The 23,057-nt window shown below is 45.8% G+C and overlaps 1 protein-coding gene across 15 annotated transcripts in view; it reads left to right on the top strand.

Annotated features, from left to right (window-relative positions):
- The window catches only part of AP2B1 (adaptor related protein complex 2 subunit beta 1), a 153,451-nt gene extending 131,323 nt beyond the window's left edge, over window positions 1-22,128 (top strand). For 13 of the 15 annotated variants that reach the window (XM_002719241.6, XM_008271129.5, XM_089317387.1 and 10 more), the window contains 4 exons: window positions 2,337-2,421; window positions 3,880-3,966; window positions 12,647-12,801; window positions 19,547-22,128. In XM_002719241.6, the coding sequence (XP_002719287.1) occupies window positions 2,337-2,421; window positions 3,880-3,966; window positions 12,647-12,801; window positions 19,547-19,621 (402 nt within the window). In that variant the 3' untranslated portion in view covers window positions 19,622-22,128. Of the gene's footprint in view, window positions 1-2,336; window positions 2,422-3,879; window positions 3,967-11,655; window positions 12,267-12,646; window positions 12,802-19,546 lie in introns of those variants that run through there. The other 2 variants (XM_070061060.2, XM_017349035.4) reach the window with 1 other exon arrangement.
- The last annotated feature ends 929 nt before the right edge of the window (window positions 22,129-23,057 follow it).

Genomic DNA, 23,057 nt, shown 5'->3' with positions numbered 1-23,057 from the left:
TTCCGGCTGTTGCAGCCAATTGGGGAGTGAACCATCGGATGGAAGACCTTTCTCTCTCTCTCTCTCTCTCTCTCTCTCTCTCTCTCTGCCTCTCCTTTCTCTGTGTAACTCTGACTTTCAAGTAAAATAAATAAATCTTTAAAAAAAAAAAACCACTAGGGGACAAGGATTTTCTCTATTTTATATCTCAAGTGCTTATGAAAAATGTTAGAATGGTATATTGTAAGCTCTGACTACTTTGTATTTAAAGATGATATAGTATTGATGATAATTCACCTTTCATATGAGAACTTTACGTGACCCACCAGAAACGTACCCCTCTCACTCCAGTTTTCACTTCTTCTTTCTCTTTTTTAAGTTTCATTTACTAATTTGGAAGACAAAATTAGAAGGAGGGAGGGAGACACACACGCACACACACACACACACACACACACATCTTCCATCCAGTGGTTCATTCTCCAAATGGCCACAACAGCTTGGTTTGGGCGGGGGCTGGGCCAGGCTGAAACCAGGAGCCAAGAGCTTCATCCTGGTCTCCCACATGGGTGCAGGGGCCCAAGCACTTGGGCCATCCTCTGCCACTTTCCCAGGTGCATTATCAGAAGTGGAACAGCTAGTACTTGAACCGGTGCCCATATGGAATGCCAGCATCACTGACAGCAGCCCAACCTGCTCTGCCACGTTGCCAGCGGTTTTCACTTCTAGATGTCCTGTACTAAGCTTGGCACTGTGTCAAGATCTTCTTGATGCCTTTATTTGAAATGTCTCCTTTCTGATTTTTCTGCTTGATACTAAATGAATTAGGAAAGTACCTCTTTCCCAGAGGCCCACAGCTGCTATAAGCGTTTGAAAGTAGTGCTTTTAAATAGTACAAAGAAGGCCTTAAGCTCCTCCTTCCTGGCATCAGTGACTCTCCTTGAATTCACCAGACTCAATCTTTATGAGAATCCTGCTATCTCAGCGTTTTAGACTTTGAGAATCCTGCTGTCTCAACATTTTGGGTATCACGCTGTATATACAGGTCAGACTCCTAGGCTTGGTTTTTGAAAGATTAAAAGCACAGGATACAAGGGCAGTAATTGGGTGGATTCTGCTGAGATAGAAAACAGAAAGTCCAAGCAATTATGGAGGACGAAATAAAAGTAGTTTAAAATCAGAACAGTGAGTTGATAATAAATGTAAAAGGACAAAATGCTTCAGAAAGAGGATATTTGGATCTCATAGCCAAAGTTTTGGTGAAGAAATGGCGTGCTGTGGATGTGTAGATATTTGCAGTAAAGGTGGGAGAGAGAGTGGTGGGATTAGACAACCACTGTTTTTCCTTTATCTTTTTAGAGCAAAATGAAAGAGATGCAGGCATGGTTACTGATCACAGAATTTGCCCAGAGAAATGTTCCCTTGTGGTGCTAAGAGCATTGATAGGAGAAGCACTAGTGACAGAAACCAGTGGGAGGTGGTGGTTTAGAGCAATTCTCATCCCACTCTCTCATCTTACAGTATATTAGTCTTAAAATCTGCTGTAATAGAATCTGCCCCTTTCTGGCTGTATATACCAATCAGTGTTGCCCCAAATAAAAGCATTTATTGTAGCTTTTCAAGAAATAGCATGCTCTGAGTTGGGCAGATCTGGTAGAAAATCACAGCCTACAAGTTTGTACTATAAGAAGAAAACTCATTTTTTGCTTAAAGGCCGTTCCTTCTCCAATTATCAGGCTCACTGATGTTTGACCCAACATGCTTTTTACAGCTATAGGCCCTAAGAGATAAGATTTTATAAAAGAAACCGTTTTCATTTAAAAAAGATAAAGAGATAATATGGCCCTAGTTAAGGAGAGGAAAAGAATCAAGGTTTAAGGTGTGACAATTTGAGCTTGAGTCCTGGTTCTTCTTTGTACTAGTGACGTGACCATGAACGTTACCTAGTCTTTCTTTTTCCTTTTGTAAAACAAGAGAGAAATGATGCTTACTATGTTCTGGATGGTTATAATGAGGATTAGAAATACCATTAACAGATACTTAGTAAGTGGTATCTGCTACTACAAATAACCAGAAAAGTGAAAAATAACTGAATCAGTTGTTCTGGGTATAGGAATTGTGGCTTGAAGACAGCCCTTCTGGATAGAGGTTGAGTTGCAAGCTGTCATAGTTTCATGACAGTGGAGTAGGCAGGGATGTGCCTTGTGATGTAAAGACCAGTGTGTCTTGATTTAGGGTGGCCTGCTTGGGCTGAAAGAGGAAGCAATGGGAAAGTATGTTTCTAGATACCTAACTGTTCTTTCCCTCCTGCCTGGTTTCTTGGGATGCCCTCATTTTCCCTTGTTGTTTTCCTGCAGGTTGCTGTGAAAAACAATATTGATGTTTTCTACTTCAGCTGCCTCATCCCACTCAATGTGCTTTTTGTAGAAGATGGCAAAATGGGTAAGTGTGTCCTTCTGTCCCTCTGCCAAATACACCTTTGCCCTTCCTCTGAATGTCAGAGCACAGGTCCAGAAGTACAAGCTATTTTGATGTTTAAAAAAATAAAAGGTGAGTATATTCTGAAGCTCTAATAATTGCTCAATATTTATCCACCCGAGTGGAGTTACAGTTATTCTCTCTGCCATTAGTCTCTAAATCACAGTTGTCACCTAACCATACAGATGCTAACTTTTACGATTTGGGGACAGGTAGATATGAATTTGAACCTCAATGCAGCTTGCTTGCCTTTTTTTTTTTTTTTTTTTTTTTAAGATTTTTTTTTTTTTTTTTACTTGAAAGGCAGGCAGAGTTACAGAGAGGTAGGTAGAGGGAGAGAGAGAAAGAGATAGGCACCTTCTTTCTGCTATTTTACTCCCCAAATGGCTGAAGCCAGGAACGTTTAACTCCGTCTGGGTGTCCCACATGGATGCAGGAGCCCAAGCACTCAGGCCATCTTCCACTGTTTTCCCAAGTGTATTAGGAGGGAACTGGATCAGAAGTGGAACAGCTTAGACTTGAACCAGTGCTCATATGGGATGCTGGTGTCACAGGTGGCTTAATCTGCTGCACTACAACACCAGCCCCTCCACTCTGCCATTTATTAGGTGTGTGACCATGGGAAAGTTGCTTTTTTGGGAAACCATTCTTATGGTGACAAATGAGATAAAACAGGTAAATTTAACCCTTAGATCTATAATAATCCCTCAAGATAAGAATTCAATTTTTTTAATTAGTTTATTTTGAGAAGCAGAGACAGAGAGCTCCTATTCATTGGGTCACTCCCCAAAATCTGGCAATGGCTGGCCAGAGCAAGGAGCCAGGAACTCAAATCAAGTTTCCCACATGGGTGGCAGGGACCCAACTACTTGAGTCATCACTTGCTGCCTACCAGGTCTGTGTTAGCAGAAGATGGGAACTGAACCCAAGCCGTCCATTATGGACCTAGATGTCTTTAACTGCTGAGTTAAAAGCCTGCCCCAGAATTCAATAATTTTGAATAAACCATTAATACTTTCCAGGTGGCTATTGACATTACTCTTTTCCCTTACTTGTGAAACCACCATCTAACAAAACTAGCTCATATTGGCATATATTAAATTATATTGGCACTTAATTGATTTGATTCTCACAATGGCTCTTTGGATAGGCAGGACAGATACCCAGAGGCACTCAAATAGGAAAACAGAAGAGCCAAAAACCAAACTCCAGATATAAGCTCTTTTCTAGTGTATCTTAGTGCTGTTGATGAGGAATTAATCAGCTGGGATGTAGCACCACTGCGCAGCTGAGAAGGACTCCAGTCCCAGCTTGCTGCTGGCTGTATTGCAGGAGCCAGCATGGCAAAGGAGAGATGGTACAGGGCATCAGAAACGAGAATGCTGACAGACTGTGCACATTCCCCTCTGCTTTCCCATACAGAACGCCAGGTGTTCCTTGCAACATGGAAGGATATTCCCAATGAAAATGAACTTCAGTTTCAGATTAAGGAATGTCATTTAAATGCTGGTGAGTAATATCTCTAAATTTTATTTTCATTTTTTAACCTCTTCTTTCTACATCCTACCAGGATGTTTCTAGTGGGTATATTTAAAAACTTGAAATGTGTTGATGTATGGTGCTAGATTACTTACAAACTAACAGATTTAGGAAACATACTAGAATGCGTCTGTCTGCCCAGTTCTGCAGTAGGTGAAAGGTATATTAATCATATTACTTAGGCTTCCTAGGCATCAAGTAATTGAAGTGGCATTTGAAGACACGCGATCTCCTAAGAGTTAAAAGGACTGTTTCCTCTTCTCTGTCAGTGTTTGATAGTGGAGGGAAGATGACTCTGAGTCCCTGTATATAGAATCCTATGTTTATATTTAAAGAATGTGTTGTAGTTGGGCTTGGTGATAACATTTTTCTTTGCTGCCATGTGTTAACCTTCATATGATGATTCTAACCTCTTAAATTATTGTTAAAAAGTCCCAGACTCTTTTGTAGTAAATGTTATTACTATATTAGAACACAAACAGGGGTTAACCCCAGAGAAGAAAAGCCACTTTCAGTCCCAGGGGTTTTGTTTACCTGCAGTGTTCCTCTGGGGTGTAAGGAGCCCTAGATGTTCAGATTCCTTCTGCCTTTGTTTCTGGGTCTGTCTGTCTGTCTGCCTGCCTGTCTGTCTCTCTCCCTGGAGATTCGTACAAGGCTTTGTGGTTTGGATGAAGGTGAGTCATAATACTTGGGCAGTACCTCTTTCCTCCTTTATGCATCATTTCCTCCTCCTTGTAAGTACTTTGGTGGTTCTCATAAGGAGTTTTCAGCACACTGCCATCCTGTCATTGCAACTGGAGCTTGGTGCTGGGGACAAGAGGCAGTAAGGCAGTGCAGAAAGCAGGAGAAAAACACTCCTGCCTTATCTCCACTTTGGTTTTTAACTTTAGGTTTTTGGGGGCTCTGTGTTTTATTCATCTTCTGTGTTCAGACAAGTCTTTCCATACAGGGCTTTTGAAATTTAGCTGGAAATAGTGGTCAGCCTCTTCTCGGAATACCTCTTTCAAATGTGGGAGTCCTGTGGGCACTCTCAGACTTGGAGGAGGCTGAAGCCCTACTTGATCCCTCAGAAATCAGAAAGACAGACTGGCATCTTTGAATACAGAAACTTCAAACAAAAGTTTGTCTCTGATAATCATTAATATCTTCTGAGCCCTTAGAGAGGTATTTCAGGAGAGAGTCTTCTGTAGTTTCCATCCAAACAAGTAGTTTGTTGATTCTTTCATTTTGTTCCATCCTCTTAAGTAGATGACTGTGTTAACTGTTTCTGTTTTCGAGGCTCGCTGGTCAGCTACCATGACCTCATTTGGTGAGTTCAGGACATTGGGCAACTTTGCACAGTAGATGTTATTCTTCAGGAAACCCTCAGATGCAGAGTCCACAGTGGCTAAAGGTGAGAACCAGAGTAGATCCTGTTAAAGCAGCCTCTGTACCAACCTGCAAAAGACCAGGGTAGGCCCCTGGTTACATACAGTTAGTCTCGTTGTAGTTGGTCACATAGCATCATTTGAAAAGAATACTTGGCCCTCGAAAGAAAGGGGAGAGGGATTCTATGGTCTATTAAAATTGAAAAATACAGCACGTGATAGGCCTCTTTGAAGTTACCTTTAGGGGATGGCACTGTGGCGTACTGGGTAAAACCACCGTCTGCAGTGCTGGCATCCCATATGGGCTGCTCTACTTCTGATCCAACTCTCTGTTATGGCCTGGGAAAGCAGTAGAAGATGGCCCAAGTCCTTGGGCCCCTGCACCCATGTAGGAGACCCAAAAGAAGCTCCTGGCTTTGTATCGGCGCAGCTAAAGCCATTGCAGCCAATTGGGGAGTGAAGCAGCAGATGAAAGACCCCTCTCTCTCTGCCTCTGCCTCTCTGTAACTCTGACTTTCAAATCAATAAATAAATCTTTAAAAAAAAAAAAAAAAAGAAGAAGTAGTAGTTACCTTTACAGGTTAGCACACTAAAAATCTTGAAGAAACTTGGATAATTCAGTGTTAAATGAATTTGAGTGATTTAAAAACACAAAGTGCTTATTTTAAAATTTTTGCTTATTTTTTAAATATCTGCTTATTTATTTATTTGAAAGAGAACTTTCATTCCCTGGTTCATTCCCCAAATGCCCATAACTGCTAGGGTTGGGCCCTGGGCTGCAGCCAGGAGCCAGAAGCTTAATCCAGGTCTCCCATATGAATGGCAGGCACCAATCTACCTTAGCCATCACTGCTGCTTCCCAGGTTTGCATTGGGAAGAAGCAGAATTGGGAGCTGGAACCAGGAATTGAACCCAGGTACTTTGATATGGGAGCAAGGAATTTTGTTTTAACTAGCATCTTTTTTCTTTTTTTTTTTTTTTTTTTTTTTTTTGGCAGGCAGAGTTAGAGAGAAAGGTCTTCCTTTTCCATTGGTTCACCCCTCAAATGGCCACCACAGCCGTCATGCTGCGGCCGTTGCGCTACGCTGATCTGAAGCCAGGAGCCAGGTGCTTCCTCCCGGTCTCCCATGGGGTGCAGGGCCCAAGCACTTGGGCCATCCTCCGCTGCCTTCCCGGGCCACAGCAGAGAGCTGGCCTGGAAGAGGGGCAACCGGGACAGAATCCGGCGCCCCAACCAGGACCAGAACCCTGGCGGAGGATTAGTCTAGGGAGCTGCGGCAATGGCCTATCTAGCATCTTAAGTACTAGACAAAACCACTAAGTACTTGTTTCTAACGTCTTTGGGAATGCCAGTGTTCCTTGAAGGTAGCCTGGGAAACTCTGGCAAATAGGGGAGGGCCAGAGTTATTGGAAAGCATGATTGGTTTCCCTCTGGTCCTGTATGAAAAGGTTATACTTTTTATGAAAAAGAAAATGGAAATCTGGGTGACAGATCTTTAGTCTGGCCTGCCAAAATAATAGGAAGAAAAGATCTCTCTCTGCTTCCAGGCTGGAGTTCTGAACCCTTATTGCACCTTGGTATATTTTTGTGATCTTGCCACAGAAAAAATATCTGGCCCTTATCCCAGTGGGGCTGTGTACTCCGGTAGTTTCTCAGAGCAAATTCAGTTTTTGATGAGTTTAACCATGGCCTCATGCCAGTCCCTCCTTGCCTAAGTATTCCAAATACCAGTGAATCAGTTTTCTGCTGACACACTGCTCTTACAGCACTATAGCACATGTACAATGGGGGAAACAGCCATTTCATTGTCTCCAGGAGCCCAAGGCCACCATTTTCCCACACTAATCTTGCTAAGACCACTTCCTGTAATTAATCCTTTCTAGTTTTTCCTTTGACCGCACTCCAAGGTCTGGAGTGGCCTAGCCTGTACATTTCCTTCCAGCTTTGAGGGCTCTATTAACATGAGCATTTTCCGGTTTAGTGCCTTCTGATTCAACACCCTGGGTCTAGCTGAGAGCTAAAAATACCATCCTTTCCAGCTGATCTGCCCTAATCACAATAGCACCAACACTTTAAATAGCTTTTCTGTGCTAGCGTAGATATTCGACAGATGGAGTGAATGCTCAGGGCTACAAGAAGTCACAGGCTTAAAGGACTTAGCAACCAAACACTGAGCTTTTACAGTTGCTCTTCCATCTCTTTATAGAGAGGAAACAAGCCCTCTTCCAAAGTCTTAATGATTAATCAGCTCTTAATAAAAAGGTATATATGATGGGGTGTTTGTCATGCCACTAGTTGTGTAAATACTAGGAAATGTTGGGCCAGAAAGGTACAAATGGATAGGACCCTCTGCGTCCTATCACTGATAATTTCTATCCATATCAGAGGATCTATGTGAATCTATTTTGTGCCTAACCATTACAGGTGCATGTGGGTTAGTATACATCTGGAATCACTATCTTAAGTGCACAAGAAGTGGCTACATCTCCTGATACATCCAGAAAGAAATCTTTGTGACAAGCAGTTGTGCAAATCTAATAGGCTTTAGAATTTTTATGTATTGGGGCTGGCTCTGTGGCATAGTAGGTTAAGCCTCCACCTCTGGCACTGGCATCCCATATGGGCACTGATTCATGTCCTGGCTGCTCCTCTTCCAATCCAGCTCCCAACTAATGTCCTGGAAAAGCAGTGGAAGATGGCCCAAGTGCTTGGGGCCCTGCACCCATGTGGGAGACCTAGAAGAAGTTCGTGGCTCCTGGCTTTGGGTCAGCCCAGCTCTGGCCATTTTGGCCATTTGGAAAGTGAATCAGCAGGTGGAAGATCTCTCTGTCTCTGTCTCCCTCTCTCTGTCTGTAACTCTGCCTCTCAAATAAATAAATCTTTTTCTAAAAGGCTCAAAGACAGAAGTCTTCTGTCCTCTGGTTCACTGTCCAAATGGCCAGAACAGCTGGCACTGGGCCAAGCCAAAGCCAGAAGCGAGGAGCTCAATCTGGGTCTCCCACATAAGTGGCAGGGACCCAGCTACTTGAGCATCATCTGCTATCTTCCAGAGTGAACGTTAGGAAGAAGCTGGAATTGGGAGTAGAATTGGCATTCGAACCAAGCACGCCAATGTGGGATGCAGGTGTCTCAAGCAGCTTCTCATCTGCTGTGCCAAATACCCACCCATAAACCTACGTTTTTAAGTGTTTGTTATTACTCTGGAAAACTCAGAGACATTTTCACTAGTTAGGCACTCAAATGAGATGCAGCTTTTTCTTTAGGCCTGGGGACTAGGTAAGGGTGAGTTCTGTTTCTTTGGTTGTGGCTTCCCCATCCTTTGGATCATTTGAAAAACGTAAACTCTGGGATTGGTGTTGTGGTGCAGAGGGTTAATAAGCAACACTGGCATCCCATATGAGTGCCAATTTGAGTCCTGGCTGCTCCACTTCTGATCCTGCCCCCCACTAATACATCTGGGAAAGCAGTAGAAGAGGGCCCAGGTACTTCAGTCCCCTCTGCCGCCCATGTGGGACACCTGGATGAAATGCTTGGCTTCAGCCTGGCCTAACCCTGGCCATAGTGATCTTTAAGAAGAAAGTAAGCCGTTTCTCAACCTTCACTTACCAAAAATTTGCCTGCTTTTCAGCAGTAATAGTGGTTTTGAACTTGTTAATAATACCCCACAGAGCCCCCAAATACAATTTCCCCCATTCTTAGTAGTCCCGGTACCCTCTTCATCCTTACTGCTGCTGAAAGAGGTATGTCCTTAGCCAAAGGAGAAAGATGGAAGAAAGACCACATCCATACCATACACTCTTTAAGAGTTCAGGCCCCAGACTACAAGAGCCAAACGAGCAGGAGGCAGCAAATGAACCAGACAGAAGAAATCACATCTTGAAGCAAGTGTAACCACATTTAACCATCTTTTTTTAATCTGTGCTTTGTGGGAAGATCTCAGTGTTTTATAATTCAGATGATATCATCAACACACACTGAAACAATTAACATTACATTTTCATTCTTAGAATCTTATAACTGCAAGCTTCCATTCTGTTTCCCAGGAGTTCGGATGTGGAGGGGGAGAACAGATGAACAAAAGAGCGTGATACTTTCCCGGTCTGTCTGGAAAGCCATGTTACATCTGGCTCCCAGTGCCACTCTTTTTTTCAGTCTGCTGCTTCCTCAGACGTTTGCAACAGCCCCAGACTGGAACCAAAGCTGGGAGGTGGGAACTCACTCCAGATCTCCCATGTGTGTGACAGGGACCCAACCACTGAACCATCACCTGCTACTTCTCAGGGTGTATATTAGCAGGAAGCAGGATTTGAAAGCAGAGCCAGCACTCAAAACCAGATACTCTGATACAGGATGAAAGCATACCAAGTGGAGTCTTAACCACCATGCCAAATGCCTGCCTGTCACTGTTCTTAGTACATTTAGCAGAGTCTGATCATTTTGCAGTTTCTAAATCCTTAAACCTAATATCTCAAATGTGTAAAAACTAGCTCATACTGATTTGTGTTATAGAACCTTCTGTCGCCGGCGCCGCGGCTCACTAGGCTAATCCTCCGCCTAGCGGCGCCGGCACACTGGGTTCTAGTCCCGGTTGGGGCGCCGGATTCTGTCCCGGTTGCCCCTCTTCCAGGCCAGCTCTCTGCTGTGGCCAGGGAGTGCAGTGGAGGATGGCCCAGGTGTTTGGGCCCTGCACCCCATGGGAGACCAGGAAAAGCACCTGGCTCCTGGCTCCTGCCATCGGATCAGCGCGGTGCGCCGGCCGCAGTGCGCCGGCCACAGCGGCCATTGGAAGGTGAACCAACGGCAAAGGAAGACCTTTCTCTCTGTCTCTCTCTCTCACTGTCCACTCTGCCTGTCAAAAAATAAAAAAAAAAAAGAACCTTCTGTCCATCAGTCTTCTGGTAGAAATCACTAGAGCACTATTTGATAGGAGCAGACTTGAGTTTCTGATGAAAATATTAACAAATCAAGATGTAGCCATTCAATTTTTATTCTGCCTGGATGTTTGCTTTGTTTTCTAAATCTAGAAGGAGAGAGAAGCAGTCTGTTTTTTAGCCTGTCTTCTCTTAAAGAGGTGATGAAATAATGAAGTCTGTGGGAATCTGGGCCTGTGTGTATAGTCTGCAACATGTTTGTGCCTGTGCCACCAGGTGACTCTTCAGTGAAGGCTCCGACTCTGTGTGTGTTTTGTTCTAGGAAATGAGCAAGAACCCTGAAAGTTAGGAGTGGCTTTTACAACTTAGAGCAAGCCCCTATGTGTTAAACACAGTTCTGTCAAAAGAAGTTAGTCAAACTCCAGCTAGACATTGCCTAGCAACCTGATCTTAGCTGCAAGAGCCTTTCATTGTGGAGACGAGAGTGACAACCAGAACACAGGCCACTCCCTCCAGCAGTGTTGCGTATAACCACCCTGAGATAACACCCTTTGACTCTTCAAATAGAACCAGTTCTTAAGCTATAACTACTCTACTTGGTATTCATGAAAACCATGGAACTAAAGGAGGAAAAGTTAAGTAATGGGGGTAGTCAAAAATATTTAATAAATGAGGCCTTATGTCTCTTCCTTTGGGTTGTTACTGGTTTGAATGTTGGGAGAAAGGCATCAGAGCAAGAACTCCCTCCAAAAGCAGAACATATCCAAATAGATGGGATTTTTTTTGTTTGTTTTTTATTTGAAAGAAGGAGAGACAGAGCGAGAGAATCTTCCATCCACTGGTTTACTTCCCAGATGGCCACAGTAGCCAGAGCTGGACCTATCCAAAGCCAGGAGTCAGGAGATTCTTCCAGGTCTTGCACATGGGTGCAGGGGCCCAAGAACGTGGGCCATCTTCCCCTGCTCTCCCAGGGAGACATTAGTAGAACAGCCAGGACTGGAACCGACACCCACAAGGGATGCTATTGCTGCAGGTGACAGCTTTATTGGCTATGCAATGGCACCAGCCCCAAGTAGATGATTTTTAATGCCTGTAATGTTAAAATTTCCACCTCTATCACCTAAGTCAAGAGGCTCTAAACAGAAACTGGTGACAGGCACCCATTGTATTCCAGGATCACTATGCTCAGAGAGCCTACATTTAAAGGACAGAAAACCATCCATCATGGCAACCTTTCCCTAGAGAGCACAATGGACTATGGCAGATTTTTATGTGAGGACAATGTAGTTCCTAAAGTAGACATGAATAATTTGAATTCTCATCAGAAACACATAATAAACAGTCAGCAAAGCAGTGTTTATCATCTCTGTTAAAGTGTCTCTCTTTCTCTCTCTCTCTGGTGCTATAACATGTCACAAAGAGATGCAGATGACCTTCAATTCCAGAACATTCTGTCTCCTTGATGCTGAAGTCACAAGGAAGAGCCGGAACACCAGCCTGTTCTTACTCTGAGTTGGTGACTGTGATGACTTCCTCGTCACCAGCATCTGCATTTAAGGTTTTTCAGGGCTTAGCAGAAATCCCCTTTGCACAACTTCGTTTTTTTGTTGAGACTGTTTGGTTATTAATTTGGAATTGTGGTATTCCCTAAAGGCTAAAGCCTTGCTTGTTTTTGAAAAAGAAAAAAGAAAAAATTGGGGGTGGCCAGTGCTGTGGTGCTGGCATCCCATATGGGCCTGGCTACTCCACTTCCAATCCAGCTCTCTGCTATTGCCTGAGAAAGCAGTAGAAGATAGCCTAGGTCCTTGGGCCCCTGCACCCACGTGGGAGACCCGGAAGAAGCTCCTGGCTCCTGGCTTCGGATTGGCGCAGCTCTGGCCATTGTGCCAATTGGGGAGTGAACCATCGGATGGAAGACCTCTCTCTCTCTCTCTCTGCCTCTCCTCTCTCTGTGTAACTCTGACTTTCTAATAAATAAATAATCTAAAAAAAAATTTTAACATCCAGGTAAATAAATTTGACTTGCGGGAACGTCTGCCCTCTGTGTTCTTTTCTGAGCCTGCCTGTTGAGGTGCAGGAGGCTCACAGTGAGACAGCAGTGACTTGGGAAGTGGTGAGTGGGTCAGAGCGTTTCTGCCCTTCTAGCTTATTGGACCCATGTACTTTGGTGATCTCCACAGGTGACTCCCACACTGCACAGTTGTAGTTGTACCTTATTCCATTTTCTGTCTGGGAATCTAACAGGCACCTCGTGAGCCTGTTCTTTACCTTTCGCTGGTGTGTGGGAGAAGTGCTTCCTGAAATACGTGCAGGGACTCAATTACACGTGACTCAGTAGGATGTCAGAAGAGAGCTGGCAATTTATCTGAGATGTTAATTGAAGGTATTGGGCTTTGACTCTGATTTTCTAGACACTGTTTCCAGCAAGTTGCAGAACAACAATGTTTATACCATTGCCAAGAGGAATGTGGAAGGGCAGGACATGCTGTACCAATCCCTGAAGCTCACTAATGGCATTTGGATTTTGGCTGAACTACGTATCCAGCCTGGAAACCCCAATTATACGGTAAGGCCTTTCTGAGTATGGGTGACATGGATAAGAGTAGGGAGGTAAGAGCTCTTTGAATTCTTTTTCTTAGCAACCTGGAAAGACCTCTAGAAAGTGCTCAGAACTAAATATCTGAAACAGTAAAGAAGTCCCACATTGCCTCAGCAGGAGACCTTTCTGCAGAGTCTGCCCCATCCCACAGGCGCCAAGCGTCTGACGGCCAAGGAGTGCCATGAAGCCATGACTCCTCATGGTATATAAAGAGTTGCTCGTGGAATTTGGCACCTTCATCCTCAGTGTCAGTACTTACCTGTGTATGTGGTGCTGTAACAAACAGCTGAGAAAAGTGTTCACATAGCTGATTTCAAGACCATTCCTGCTCTTGGAGTTTGTGACAAGAGTATCAGAGTCATAAACAGAGGCGTCTTTTTTCAACAGCATTGTGTGACATGAAATACTTGTTATGAAAGGTAAGGCAGAATAGAACAAGCCTTTGGCAACCTCTAAAGGGAGTTTGGTTTGAAAACTCTTCAGTACCACACTGAACTAAAGTAAAAACTGTCAGTACTTAGATGGCAGAAGCAATTACAGTGTTGAACAGCAGAGATTGATACTGTAAGCACTGGCTTATTTGCTATTGTAAAATCTGATGTTGCTATAGGATACTGGTTGGCATCTGCATTTTGAAAAGTAAAAGAAAGGGCCAGTGCTGTGGCATCGTGGGTAAAACCGCCGCCTACAGTGCCACAGAATCCCGTATGGGCACCAGTTTGAGTCCTAGCTGCTCCTCTTCTGATCCAGCTCTCTGCTATGGCCAGGGAAAGCAGTGTAAGACGGCCCAAGATCTTGGGCCCCTGCACCCATGTGGGAAACCCTGAAGAAGCTCCTGGCTCCTGGCTTCGGATCGGTGCAACTCTGGCCATTGTGGCCATCTGGGGAGTGAACCAGCAGGTGGAAGACCTCTTTCTCTCTCTGTTTCTCTCTGTTTCCCTCCCTCCCTCCCTGCCTCAACCTCTCTGTAACTCCAAGTATCTTTCATGCAGTTTTCCTCATTGATAACTGTCTTACACAGCCATACTACTTTTTTGAAACTATGAAATAGGTATTGGTACAATATGGGGAAGTAAACTACAGATCTTATTCAAATTTCACCAGTTGTTTTTTTTTGTTTTTTTTTGGTTTTTTTTTTGTTTTTTTTGACAGGCAGAGTGGACAGTGAGAGAGAGAGACAGAGAGAAAGGTCTTCCTTTGCCGTTGGTTCACCCTCCAATGGCCGCCGCGGCCGGCGCGCTGCGGCTGGCGCACCGCGCTGATCCGATGGCAGGAGCCAGGAGCCAGGTGCTTTTCCTGGTCTCCCATGGGGTGCAGGGCCCAAGCACCTGGGCCATCCTCCACTGCACTCCCTGGCCACAGCAGAGAGCTGGCCTGGAAGAGGGGCAACCGGGATAGAATCCGGCGCCCTGACTGGGACTAGAACCCGGTGTGCCGGCGCCGCTAGGCGGAGGATTAGCCTAGTGAGCCGCGGCGCCAGCCCAAATTTCACCAGTTTTTACATTACTCCTTTTTTAGGGTTGATTAGAATGTGACACCATAACATCTTCTCACAGGTGTAGATTGCATAGCCACACCACAGAACACTGTTCCATAAGCACAATGAAACTCCCTGTCACTATCTCTCAACCAAGCACTAACCGCTTATAATTGTGTCATGTTGAGAATGTTATATAAATTAAATTCACACGACCATTTTGAGATTGTTCTTTGCACTCAGCATAATACCCCTTTTTTTATTTGTAAACCCATGCTTAATGCAGCTCTATTCACAGTAGCTAAAATATGGAATCTACCTAGATGTCTATCAGCTGAAGACTGGACAGGGAAATCATGGTATGTATACACCATGGAGTCCCACACAGTGGTCAAGAGAAAAAAAGAGGCCGGCGCCGTGGCTCAATAGGCTAATCCTCCGCCTTGCAGCACCGGCACACCGGGTTCTAGTCCCGGTCGGGGCCCCGGATTCTGTCCCGGTTGCCCCTCTTCCAGGCCAGCTCTCTGCTATGGCCCGGGAGTGCAATGGAGGATGGCCCAAGTCCTTGGGCCCTGCACCTGCGTGGGAGACCCGGAAAAGCACCTGGCTCTTGGCTTCAGATCAGCGTGGTGCGCCGGCCGCAGCGCACCAGCTGCGGTGGCCATTGAGGGGTAAACCAACGGCAAAAAGGAAGACCTTTCTCTCTGTCTCTCTCTCTCACTGTCCACTCTGCCTGTCAAAAAAAAAAAGAAAAAGAAAAAGAAATCCTGTCGTTTGTAACAAAGCAGATACAACTAGAAACTATCACACTTAGTGAAATAAGCCAGTCCCAAAAAGACAGATACCCTATCTTCTCCCTAATCTGTGGTAAGCAGTAGAGCACCTGAAAGGTGATCTATAGAAGCGAAATTGACACTTTGAGATGTGATGATTTTGAACAATCCTTGACTTGACTGTTGAAGAACAGTGTTGTTTTTTTTTTAATTTTCATGCTATTTGTTGAACCCTTTACTTAGTGTAGGGTTAATCTTAGTACAAAGGCAACCAAAAATAGATCTTTGTGAAAAATAAGAATAGGAATAGCAGAGGGAGCAAGAAGGTTGGGAGTGTGGGTGGTAGGGAGGTCAGGGTGGGCAGAATCACTGTGTTCCTAAATGTATGTATATGGAACACATGAAGTTTGTACTCCTTAAATAAAATAGAAAAGGTTTCCTGAATATATGTGAGAGAGAAACGGAAGGCAACCCAGAGGGGTTAGATGGGGAGAGCTCTGAGTGAGGTTTTTTATTGTTCTGATTTTTCGTTTTTGTTTTTGTTTTTTAGAAAGATTTTATTTAATAAATACAGATTTCATAGGTACAGCTTTAAGAATACAGTGGTTCTTCCCCTGCCATACCTGCCCTCCCACCCCACTCCTGTCCCACCTCATACTCTGTCTCACATCCCATTCTTCATTAAGATTCATTTTTGAGCATAATACCCTTGAGCTCTGTCCAGGTTGTTCACTTTGTCTTTTTTCTTATGACAAAGTAGTAGTCCACTGCATCTGCCACAGGTTCTCCACTCACTGAAGGACATTTCCTACCCTGTCTATTAAAAAACCAAACATTGGCCGGCGCCACGGCTCAATAGGCTAATCCTCCACCTTGCGGCGTCGGCACACCGGGTTCTAGTCCCGGTCGGGGCGCCGGATTCTGTCCCGGTTGCCCCTCTTCCAGGCCAGCTCTCTGCTGTGGCCCGGGAAGGCAGTGGAGGATGGCCCAAGTGCTTGGGCCCTGCACCCCATGGGAGACCAGGAGAAGCACCTGGCTCCTACCTTCGGCTCAGCGTGGTGCGCCAGCCGCAGCGCGCCAGCCGCGGCGGCCATTGGAGGGTGAACCAACGGCAAAAGGAAGACCTTTCTCTCTGTCTCTCTCTCACTGTCCACTCTACCTGTCAAAAAAAATAAAAAAATAAAAAAATAAAAAACCAAACATTCCAGATCACTGTAGATTCACATGCGGTTGTAAGAAATAATACAGTGAGCTCTTAACCATAGGCATCTTGAGGTGGTCTCTCAAAGTGCTGTCTCTTCACTTGACACAGAACAGTCCACAAAATCATGCAAATCAAGAGGTTCAGATCTTTGTTCTAGAACACCTGTGGAACTGCTTGCCTGGGCCATCAATGGTATGCCTATCTGAAAAGCCACAGTGTCTCTGAAAAATGTGACTTCACAAAAGCTGTGTGTGCTACTCCACATACCATTGTGGAATTGGGAGGTATGCCAGGCCAAACAAAGAGGCTGGAAATAGGGTTGGGAGCCTAAGAAGAGTGCCAGATTTTTGCTGCACATGTCTAAAAATGCAGACATAATAATGAACTTGGGATTGATAGTAGTCACAGGTCCTGGAGGGCTTGCAGGTGAGCAGAGCTTTAGGAGCTCTTCCAGAATTCATACTCACGTGGCCCGTACACGAGCTCCCCTGCCACACTGAGATCCTTACTGAAGCAGTGGTTCTGAAACCAGATGAGGAGCTTCATGGGAGGAACTGAAGTTACCAGAGAGAGGGAAAAATCCTTCCAGAGAGTAGCTGTGGCTACTCAAGAATCGAGGCCTGGTGAGTCCCTGACTCCCACCAGTGCCAGCCTGGCAGTCTGGGCTTTTGTTAAGAAAGGCATTGTCCTACTGTTTATGAACGACAAAAAGGAATCTCCAACTGGTAGAACTTCAGGTGGTATTAAAAATATGTGAAATATACAAGGCAATTTTGGAGGAGAGGTGACTCGTTGAAGAGAGCAAAAGATAGAAGATTCCTCTTTAATCTGGAGTTAACTCCCATAAACTGTTGTCTTTTTAGCTTCTTCCTCTCCCCCTTTTCCAAGCCCACATGTTCCCAGTAGAATTTCCTACCACATTGGCAGTGAAGAGGCTGAAGAGGAGGAGGAACAAGAATTGCCTCAATAGGGAGTTTGAAAGTCCAGGAAATGCCTAAAGCTGCAACTTGGATCAAAGTACAGAGCTGTTTTCTATATATATTTATATTCGTTCTTAAAAAGATTTTATTTGAAATGCAGAAACTCCAAAAAATCTTCCATTGCTAGTTCATTCCTCAAATGTCTGCAGTAGTGGATCCTGGACCAGCCAAAGCCAAGAACCAGGAACTCCATCCAGGTCTCCCACGTGGCTGGCAGGGGTCCAGGCACTTAAGCCATCATCTGCTGCCTCCCAGACACATCAGCAGAAAGCTGCATTGCAAGCAGAGTCAGGACTCGGTTCCAGGCACTCTGACATGGGATGCAGGCATCCAAGTGACAGTTTAACTTACTATATATCACAACGCCTACCCCTATATTTATATTCTTAAATTGGATGTTGTTTGTGATCTTTTATATTTATCAGAATTGTCTTTCTGACATACAAATCAGTTTTTAAAGTGTTTTGGAGACAATATTAAAGCTATAAATAAGCAGCATCTTTGGATTTTTTAAAAGTTTTTAGGATATTTTACAGGATACTCAGGCTTGGCCACTATCATCTTGACCTTTCTTCCAAAGATAGTCTCACCGTTTATAGTGTTTTAAACTGTCCAGAGTTTCTTTAAAAGAATAATAAAGAATAGAGAAGTAAAATAATTTAAAAATCTCATAGTGGGACTGGCATTATGGCATAGCAGGTTAAGCCACTATCTGCAATGACACCAACATCCCATGTGGGTGACAGTTCAAGTCCCAGCTGCTCTACTTCTGACCCAGATCCCTGCTGATGGCCCATGCAGGAGACCTGGACTGGATGAAGCTCCTGTGTCCTGGCTTCTGCCTGGCTCAGCCCTGGCTGTTCACAGCCACTTGGGGAATAAACTAGTAGATGGAAGATCTCTCCTATTTTATTTATTTATTTATTTATTTTTGACAGGCAGAGTTAAACAGTGAGAGAGAGACAGAGAAAGGTCTTCCTTCCGTTGGTTCACCCCCAAAATGGCCGCCACGGCTGGCAAGCTGCGCCGATCCGAAGCCAGGAGCCAGGTGCCTCCTCCCGGTCTCCCATGCAGGTGCAGGGACCCAAGCACCTGGGCCATCCTCCACTGCCCTCCCAGGCCACAGCAGAGAGCTGGACTGGAAGAGGAGCAACCGGGACTAGTACCCGGTGCCCCAACTGGGACTGAGGTGCCAGTGCCTCAGGCAGAGGATTAGCCAAGTGAGCCACGGCACCGCCTTGTTGATCTCTTCTAATACATGAGCAATTATTTCAGTAATAGAAAAAGAAATTATTAAACTTTTTGCTTCTAGAATACTTTTATGTTAAGGGTTATGTTTTTAATATTTTATAATTTTAATCTAATATAACTAAGGAGTCCAAATCTGGATGTAAAATTTTGTCTATTGTACACAAAGTGAAATTCTCAGTATTCAAGGTTAAAATATTTTTAATGTGATCATTGACACTGAAAGAGGAAATGGTTGTAGAGGGTTAGGGTAATAACAAAAATATCTGATTTGCCTGTCTATAAAGAGGCAGAAGATAAAAGGTTAAGCTATTGATATGGATTGTTGTCTGGTTATACTAAATAAATGGCTTCTATGTTAGTTCTTATCTTTTCTCTCCTTAAGAGTGTATGCTCGGCCGGCGCCACAGCTCACTAGGCTAATCCTCCGCCTGCGGTGCTGGCACCCCAGGTTCTAGTCCCAGTTGGGGCACCGGATTCTGTCCCGGTTTATATTTATATAAATATAAATATAAATATAAATATAAATATAAATATAAATATAAATATAAATATAAATAAAGAGTGTATGCTCTCCTGAGTGTAAAATAGCAAGAACTGGCACCTCGGACCTACATAACTCATGCTTATATTTTACTTGATTGTACATCCTCCTGAAATCGGCACTGAGACAGCCATCCTCCAGAGAAACTAAGCCAGACGGCTAAAGAGTTTGGTAGTAATCCCTGTAACTCTTTGCATAGCATTAGAACAGTTGTCTGCCCAACAGGGGGCTTTGATGCCTTCGGTATGGATTATTTCCTAATCTCATAGACCCACACAGAATGTGAGTAGAAACACAGCACAACTTGACAATGGTTACATTGGAATCCCAAGACCCATAGTCCTGGAAACACCATGTCTTTTTTGGCCACTCTGGTAATAAACCTTTCCCACTATGTGTGCCGTTGTCTTGAACTGAGTGCTTGGATACCTTTAGAGTTAATGCCAACCTCCATGCTAATCATCTTCCTCTGTTTCCTCCTAACAGCTGTCACTGAAGTGCAGAGCTCCTGAAGTCTCTCAGTACATCTATCAGGTCTATGACAGCATTTTGAAAAACTAATAAACTGGTCCAGTACCCCGGTCACCATGTCATCGGTGCAAGCCAAGAACTCTTAACTGGAAGAAATTGTGTTGCTGTGTAGAATCTGAACCCAAACACACTGAGGCCACCCACCAAGGTAGTGACTAGTCTAACCTGTGCTAGCATTAGGGCACAACCTGTTGGATAGTGTTAGCTTCCTGCAGACATTTGTAACCACGCTTCAATCACTTCCCTCCTCTCGCCACCTGCTGCTGCTGTCTGTCCTTACTGTGGGCTTCTCCATGCTGTGCCAATGGCTGGCTTTTTCTACACCCTCTTTTGAGTGTAGTTGGATATTTTGTCATCAAGAGCTCATTTCAAAAGCAGAAAATGACAACAAATATTAAAGCAAGGAAAAGTGTCACTGAAACATACGCTGCACTTTATTGTTCTATATTTTTGTATATACGAAGAATTGAGGGAGTCATGTAACGCGGAAAGTGTTAGGACAGCTGACCGCCATTGAGCACACCGCCTTCCCTGCCCCATCCCATGAGCAGTTGCGTCCTTTGTCATTTGGATTTTCACTTTTTTCTCCTAACTCCTTTTCCTTGGCTGAGCCTTCACACTTCTTCCTGCCTCAAGTTGTCATCTCACTTGAGTGCTCCCCAGTTGAGAACGGCGATCCTCGAATGCTGTTTCAGGGTGCAGGACATGTAGGACATCGGCACAGAGGCTGAGCGCAAGTGGCGGTTACTGCATTCCTCCCTGGGCAGACCCAGTCACGGACTGATGAGGGAACGTGAGTAAAGGTGGGGACCAGGAGCCAGAAGGCCCGCCCCCACCCCTCCCCGTGCTTCTTGGGTCCCATTCGGATCTCACGTCACAGCTTCACAGTTAAAACAGACTTTAGGTAATGACTTATCCAGCCCTACAAAGAAGAGTGGAGGCCGAGTGGGGTGTTATTGCTGGGTCTGCGGGCACAGTAGCAGAGCTGAGCGGGGAGCTGCGACACGGCCCACGTGGCGTTTTCACTCAGGCCTGTGTCCAGTTGCTGTTCTCTGCCATGGTTTTTGCTGTCTTCGTGTGCTTGCTTTGTGGCCCTTACTTGCTTCCTGCTGATTTTGGTGTTCTGTGCAGTGGCAGCAGTGGCAGCAGAGTGTCTTTCCAGTTACCTGAAGGTAAATCCAGTTGCCAGGGTGAAGGAGGAGCTCATGTTGCCCACGTGCTCCTGCAGGGTGGGGCCAGAGATAACGTGAGCTTAGAGATGTCACAGATTCTCTTTATCCCTTCAGCTCCCTGTTCTTTAACTCAGCATTTCTTAGGCTCCAAGGCAGATCAGAGTCATCCTGGAGGTCAGGTGGTTCTTGCCATCTGTGGAAAGACTGAGGGATGTAAAAGCCCCTCCTTAATACCTTGGGTACGGTTCAGCCAAGAACGCTTAGTGGCACGCACCCAAACACCAACCTGCTGTGTTCTCACTCTTCTTGTGAGGTGCCTGCTGCATTGCCCTGTACCCAGCCATCAGGGCCCGTGACCAAGACTGCCCTTAGCTGCCCCTGCGCACGCCAGAGGCCCACCAGGCCCGGAGGCCTCATGCTGTTCTTGGAGGAATTGTGGAAAGCAAGAGCAGAGAGTCACGCCTGGCCCGTCCGGTCACTTCGTGGCTATTGCAGCTCCGGGGAGCAGCTCCCTCAAAGCGATTTCTTAACCTTGAGAATTCTGAGTTACTTTGCTGGGGCCCGGCCCAGGAAGCGTGTCCCTTGTCACCACAGCTCAGGCACGTGGGGAGTAAGAAGTGGCACAGGGCTGTGTGTGGGAGGTGTGGGCTGGCGATGCGCAGGGTGGAAAAGCAGGTTGGTGAAGTCGCCTTACTGAGACTCATTCCTGGAGTCAGCTGGGCACAAGTAGTAAAGAAGATTCCTACGACAGATACAGTGTTCTCAGCTCAGAGCAAACATAGCTCCCACAGGAAGAGTGAGTGCCAAGGTAAGCAGACTGAATACAGTTCTGTACCAGGGCGTGCCCCTCAACCCCGGAAACGGCTTCTCCTGGCTCCCCACTGGTGAGGAACAGCTGCTGTTCTCAGCTGACCTGAGCCTGTCCTTGAGCTCTTCACTTCTGGGAGGCTGCCTCCCAGCACGCCCTGAGCAGAGGGAGGGAAGGCGTCTACTTCACTTGAAAGGGGCTCTCCACAGCTTCCCCTTGGTCTCCAGGTTTGGCCAAGGTTGCCCTCTGCGTGCCCATCTCCTCTGCCTCAGTGTGTCCTTGTAACGTCAGCTAGTGTCGTACAAAGGGCAAGGGAAGCACACACACACCCAGAACTCTTGCTGGTCAGAGATTCCCTGAGTGTCTGTCCTCACCCAAGCCTGATCCATGTGCCTGTGTTGTGAACTGTGGGACTCTGGAGAGCGACGGGGCGGGGACGGGGAAGTGTAGCCCTGGGAATGCCTGTGATTCTTCTGTTCCTGTTGGGGTCTGTTCTTAGGGAAGGGTGGGGGGAGCTTGACCTTGTGTCTTCGTCAATAAACTCATTTACACAAAAAGCAGTTTGTGGCATGGACTGTGTTCCCAGAACTGACGCCGTAGGGCGAAGGCACAGATGCGCAGGTGGGCAGGGGAGCGAGGCAGCATTTAAGGGCTACTCTGTCAAAACTGTTCTGTACTTCTCTGGCCCTCCCAGGGGCTTAGCCAGATGAAATCAAGATGGACTTGAGGAAGAACCCTGTACCTCAGGGAGACTCCTGTGGACCAGGCCCAGGCTGCCACCGCAGGCATCTCTCAGCAGCCGGGGCCTGCTCATGGAGCCTGCAGTGTTCCCAGGGGCACCAGCTGGAGCGGCAGCAGCTTCTTTCTGACTCAGGGCAGGCAGCCAGCCAGCAGGGCCCAAGGGCAGGAGGAGCACGGCAGAGACTCCCATCAGTTCCTGTTACCCAGGTGTCTACTCATCTCTCTCAACTTAGAGAAGTGTCCCTGCCTAGACCCAGGAGCTGCAGATTCCCAAGCCCCCCCCCCCCAAAAAAAAAAAAGGCTGCTTTAAAGCAAGCTTCCCAGAGAGTTCAAGTCTACTCCCCTGTATTTATGTTGCTGGGCACACTGATGAGCTGACCGCCCGGAGTGAGGTATCCGACACCAGGCTGCCCTTGGACAAGTCAAGTCCCTGCACCTCCCAGGAAAAGCGCTTTGCACAGTGCTTGGCACTGAGCAGTTGCTCAGAAACAGCAGATGTTTTTATTACTTGGGGGCCCATACACCGTGGATGGAGCGCCCTGGCTGCTAGGAACGTCCGGGTTGTCTCCATGCTACTGGGCTGCGGTTAACCGCACTGACAGGATTATCAGCTGGGGAGGAGTGGGGTTGGGGTCTTCTTAATTGAGAGTTGAGGTGAAGGATACAGAGAGACCTTTTCTGAGATCTAGCTGGCTCACCAGTTAAGAATGACATCAGTTTGGAGGCCGGCAGTGTGGCGTAGTGG

Source organism: Oryctolagus cuniculus, chromosome 17, assembly GCF_051225735.1.
Source record: "Oryctolagus cuniculus isolate XC-2025 breed Fujian yellow rabbit chromosome 17, ASM5122573v1, whole genome shotgun sequence".
In the NCBI taxonomy this organism is placed as follows: domain Eukaryota; kingdom Metazoa; phylum Chordata; class Mammalia; order Lagomorpha; family Leporidae; genus Oryctolagus; species Oryctolagus cuniculus.
Note: the sequence above shows the minus strand (reverse complement) of the source record. Positions and strands in the feature narration are given on the sequence as shown.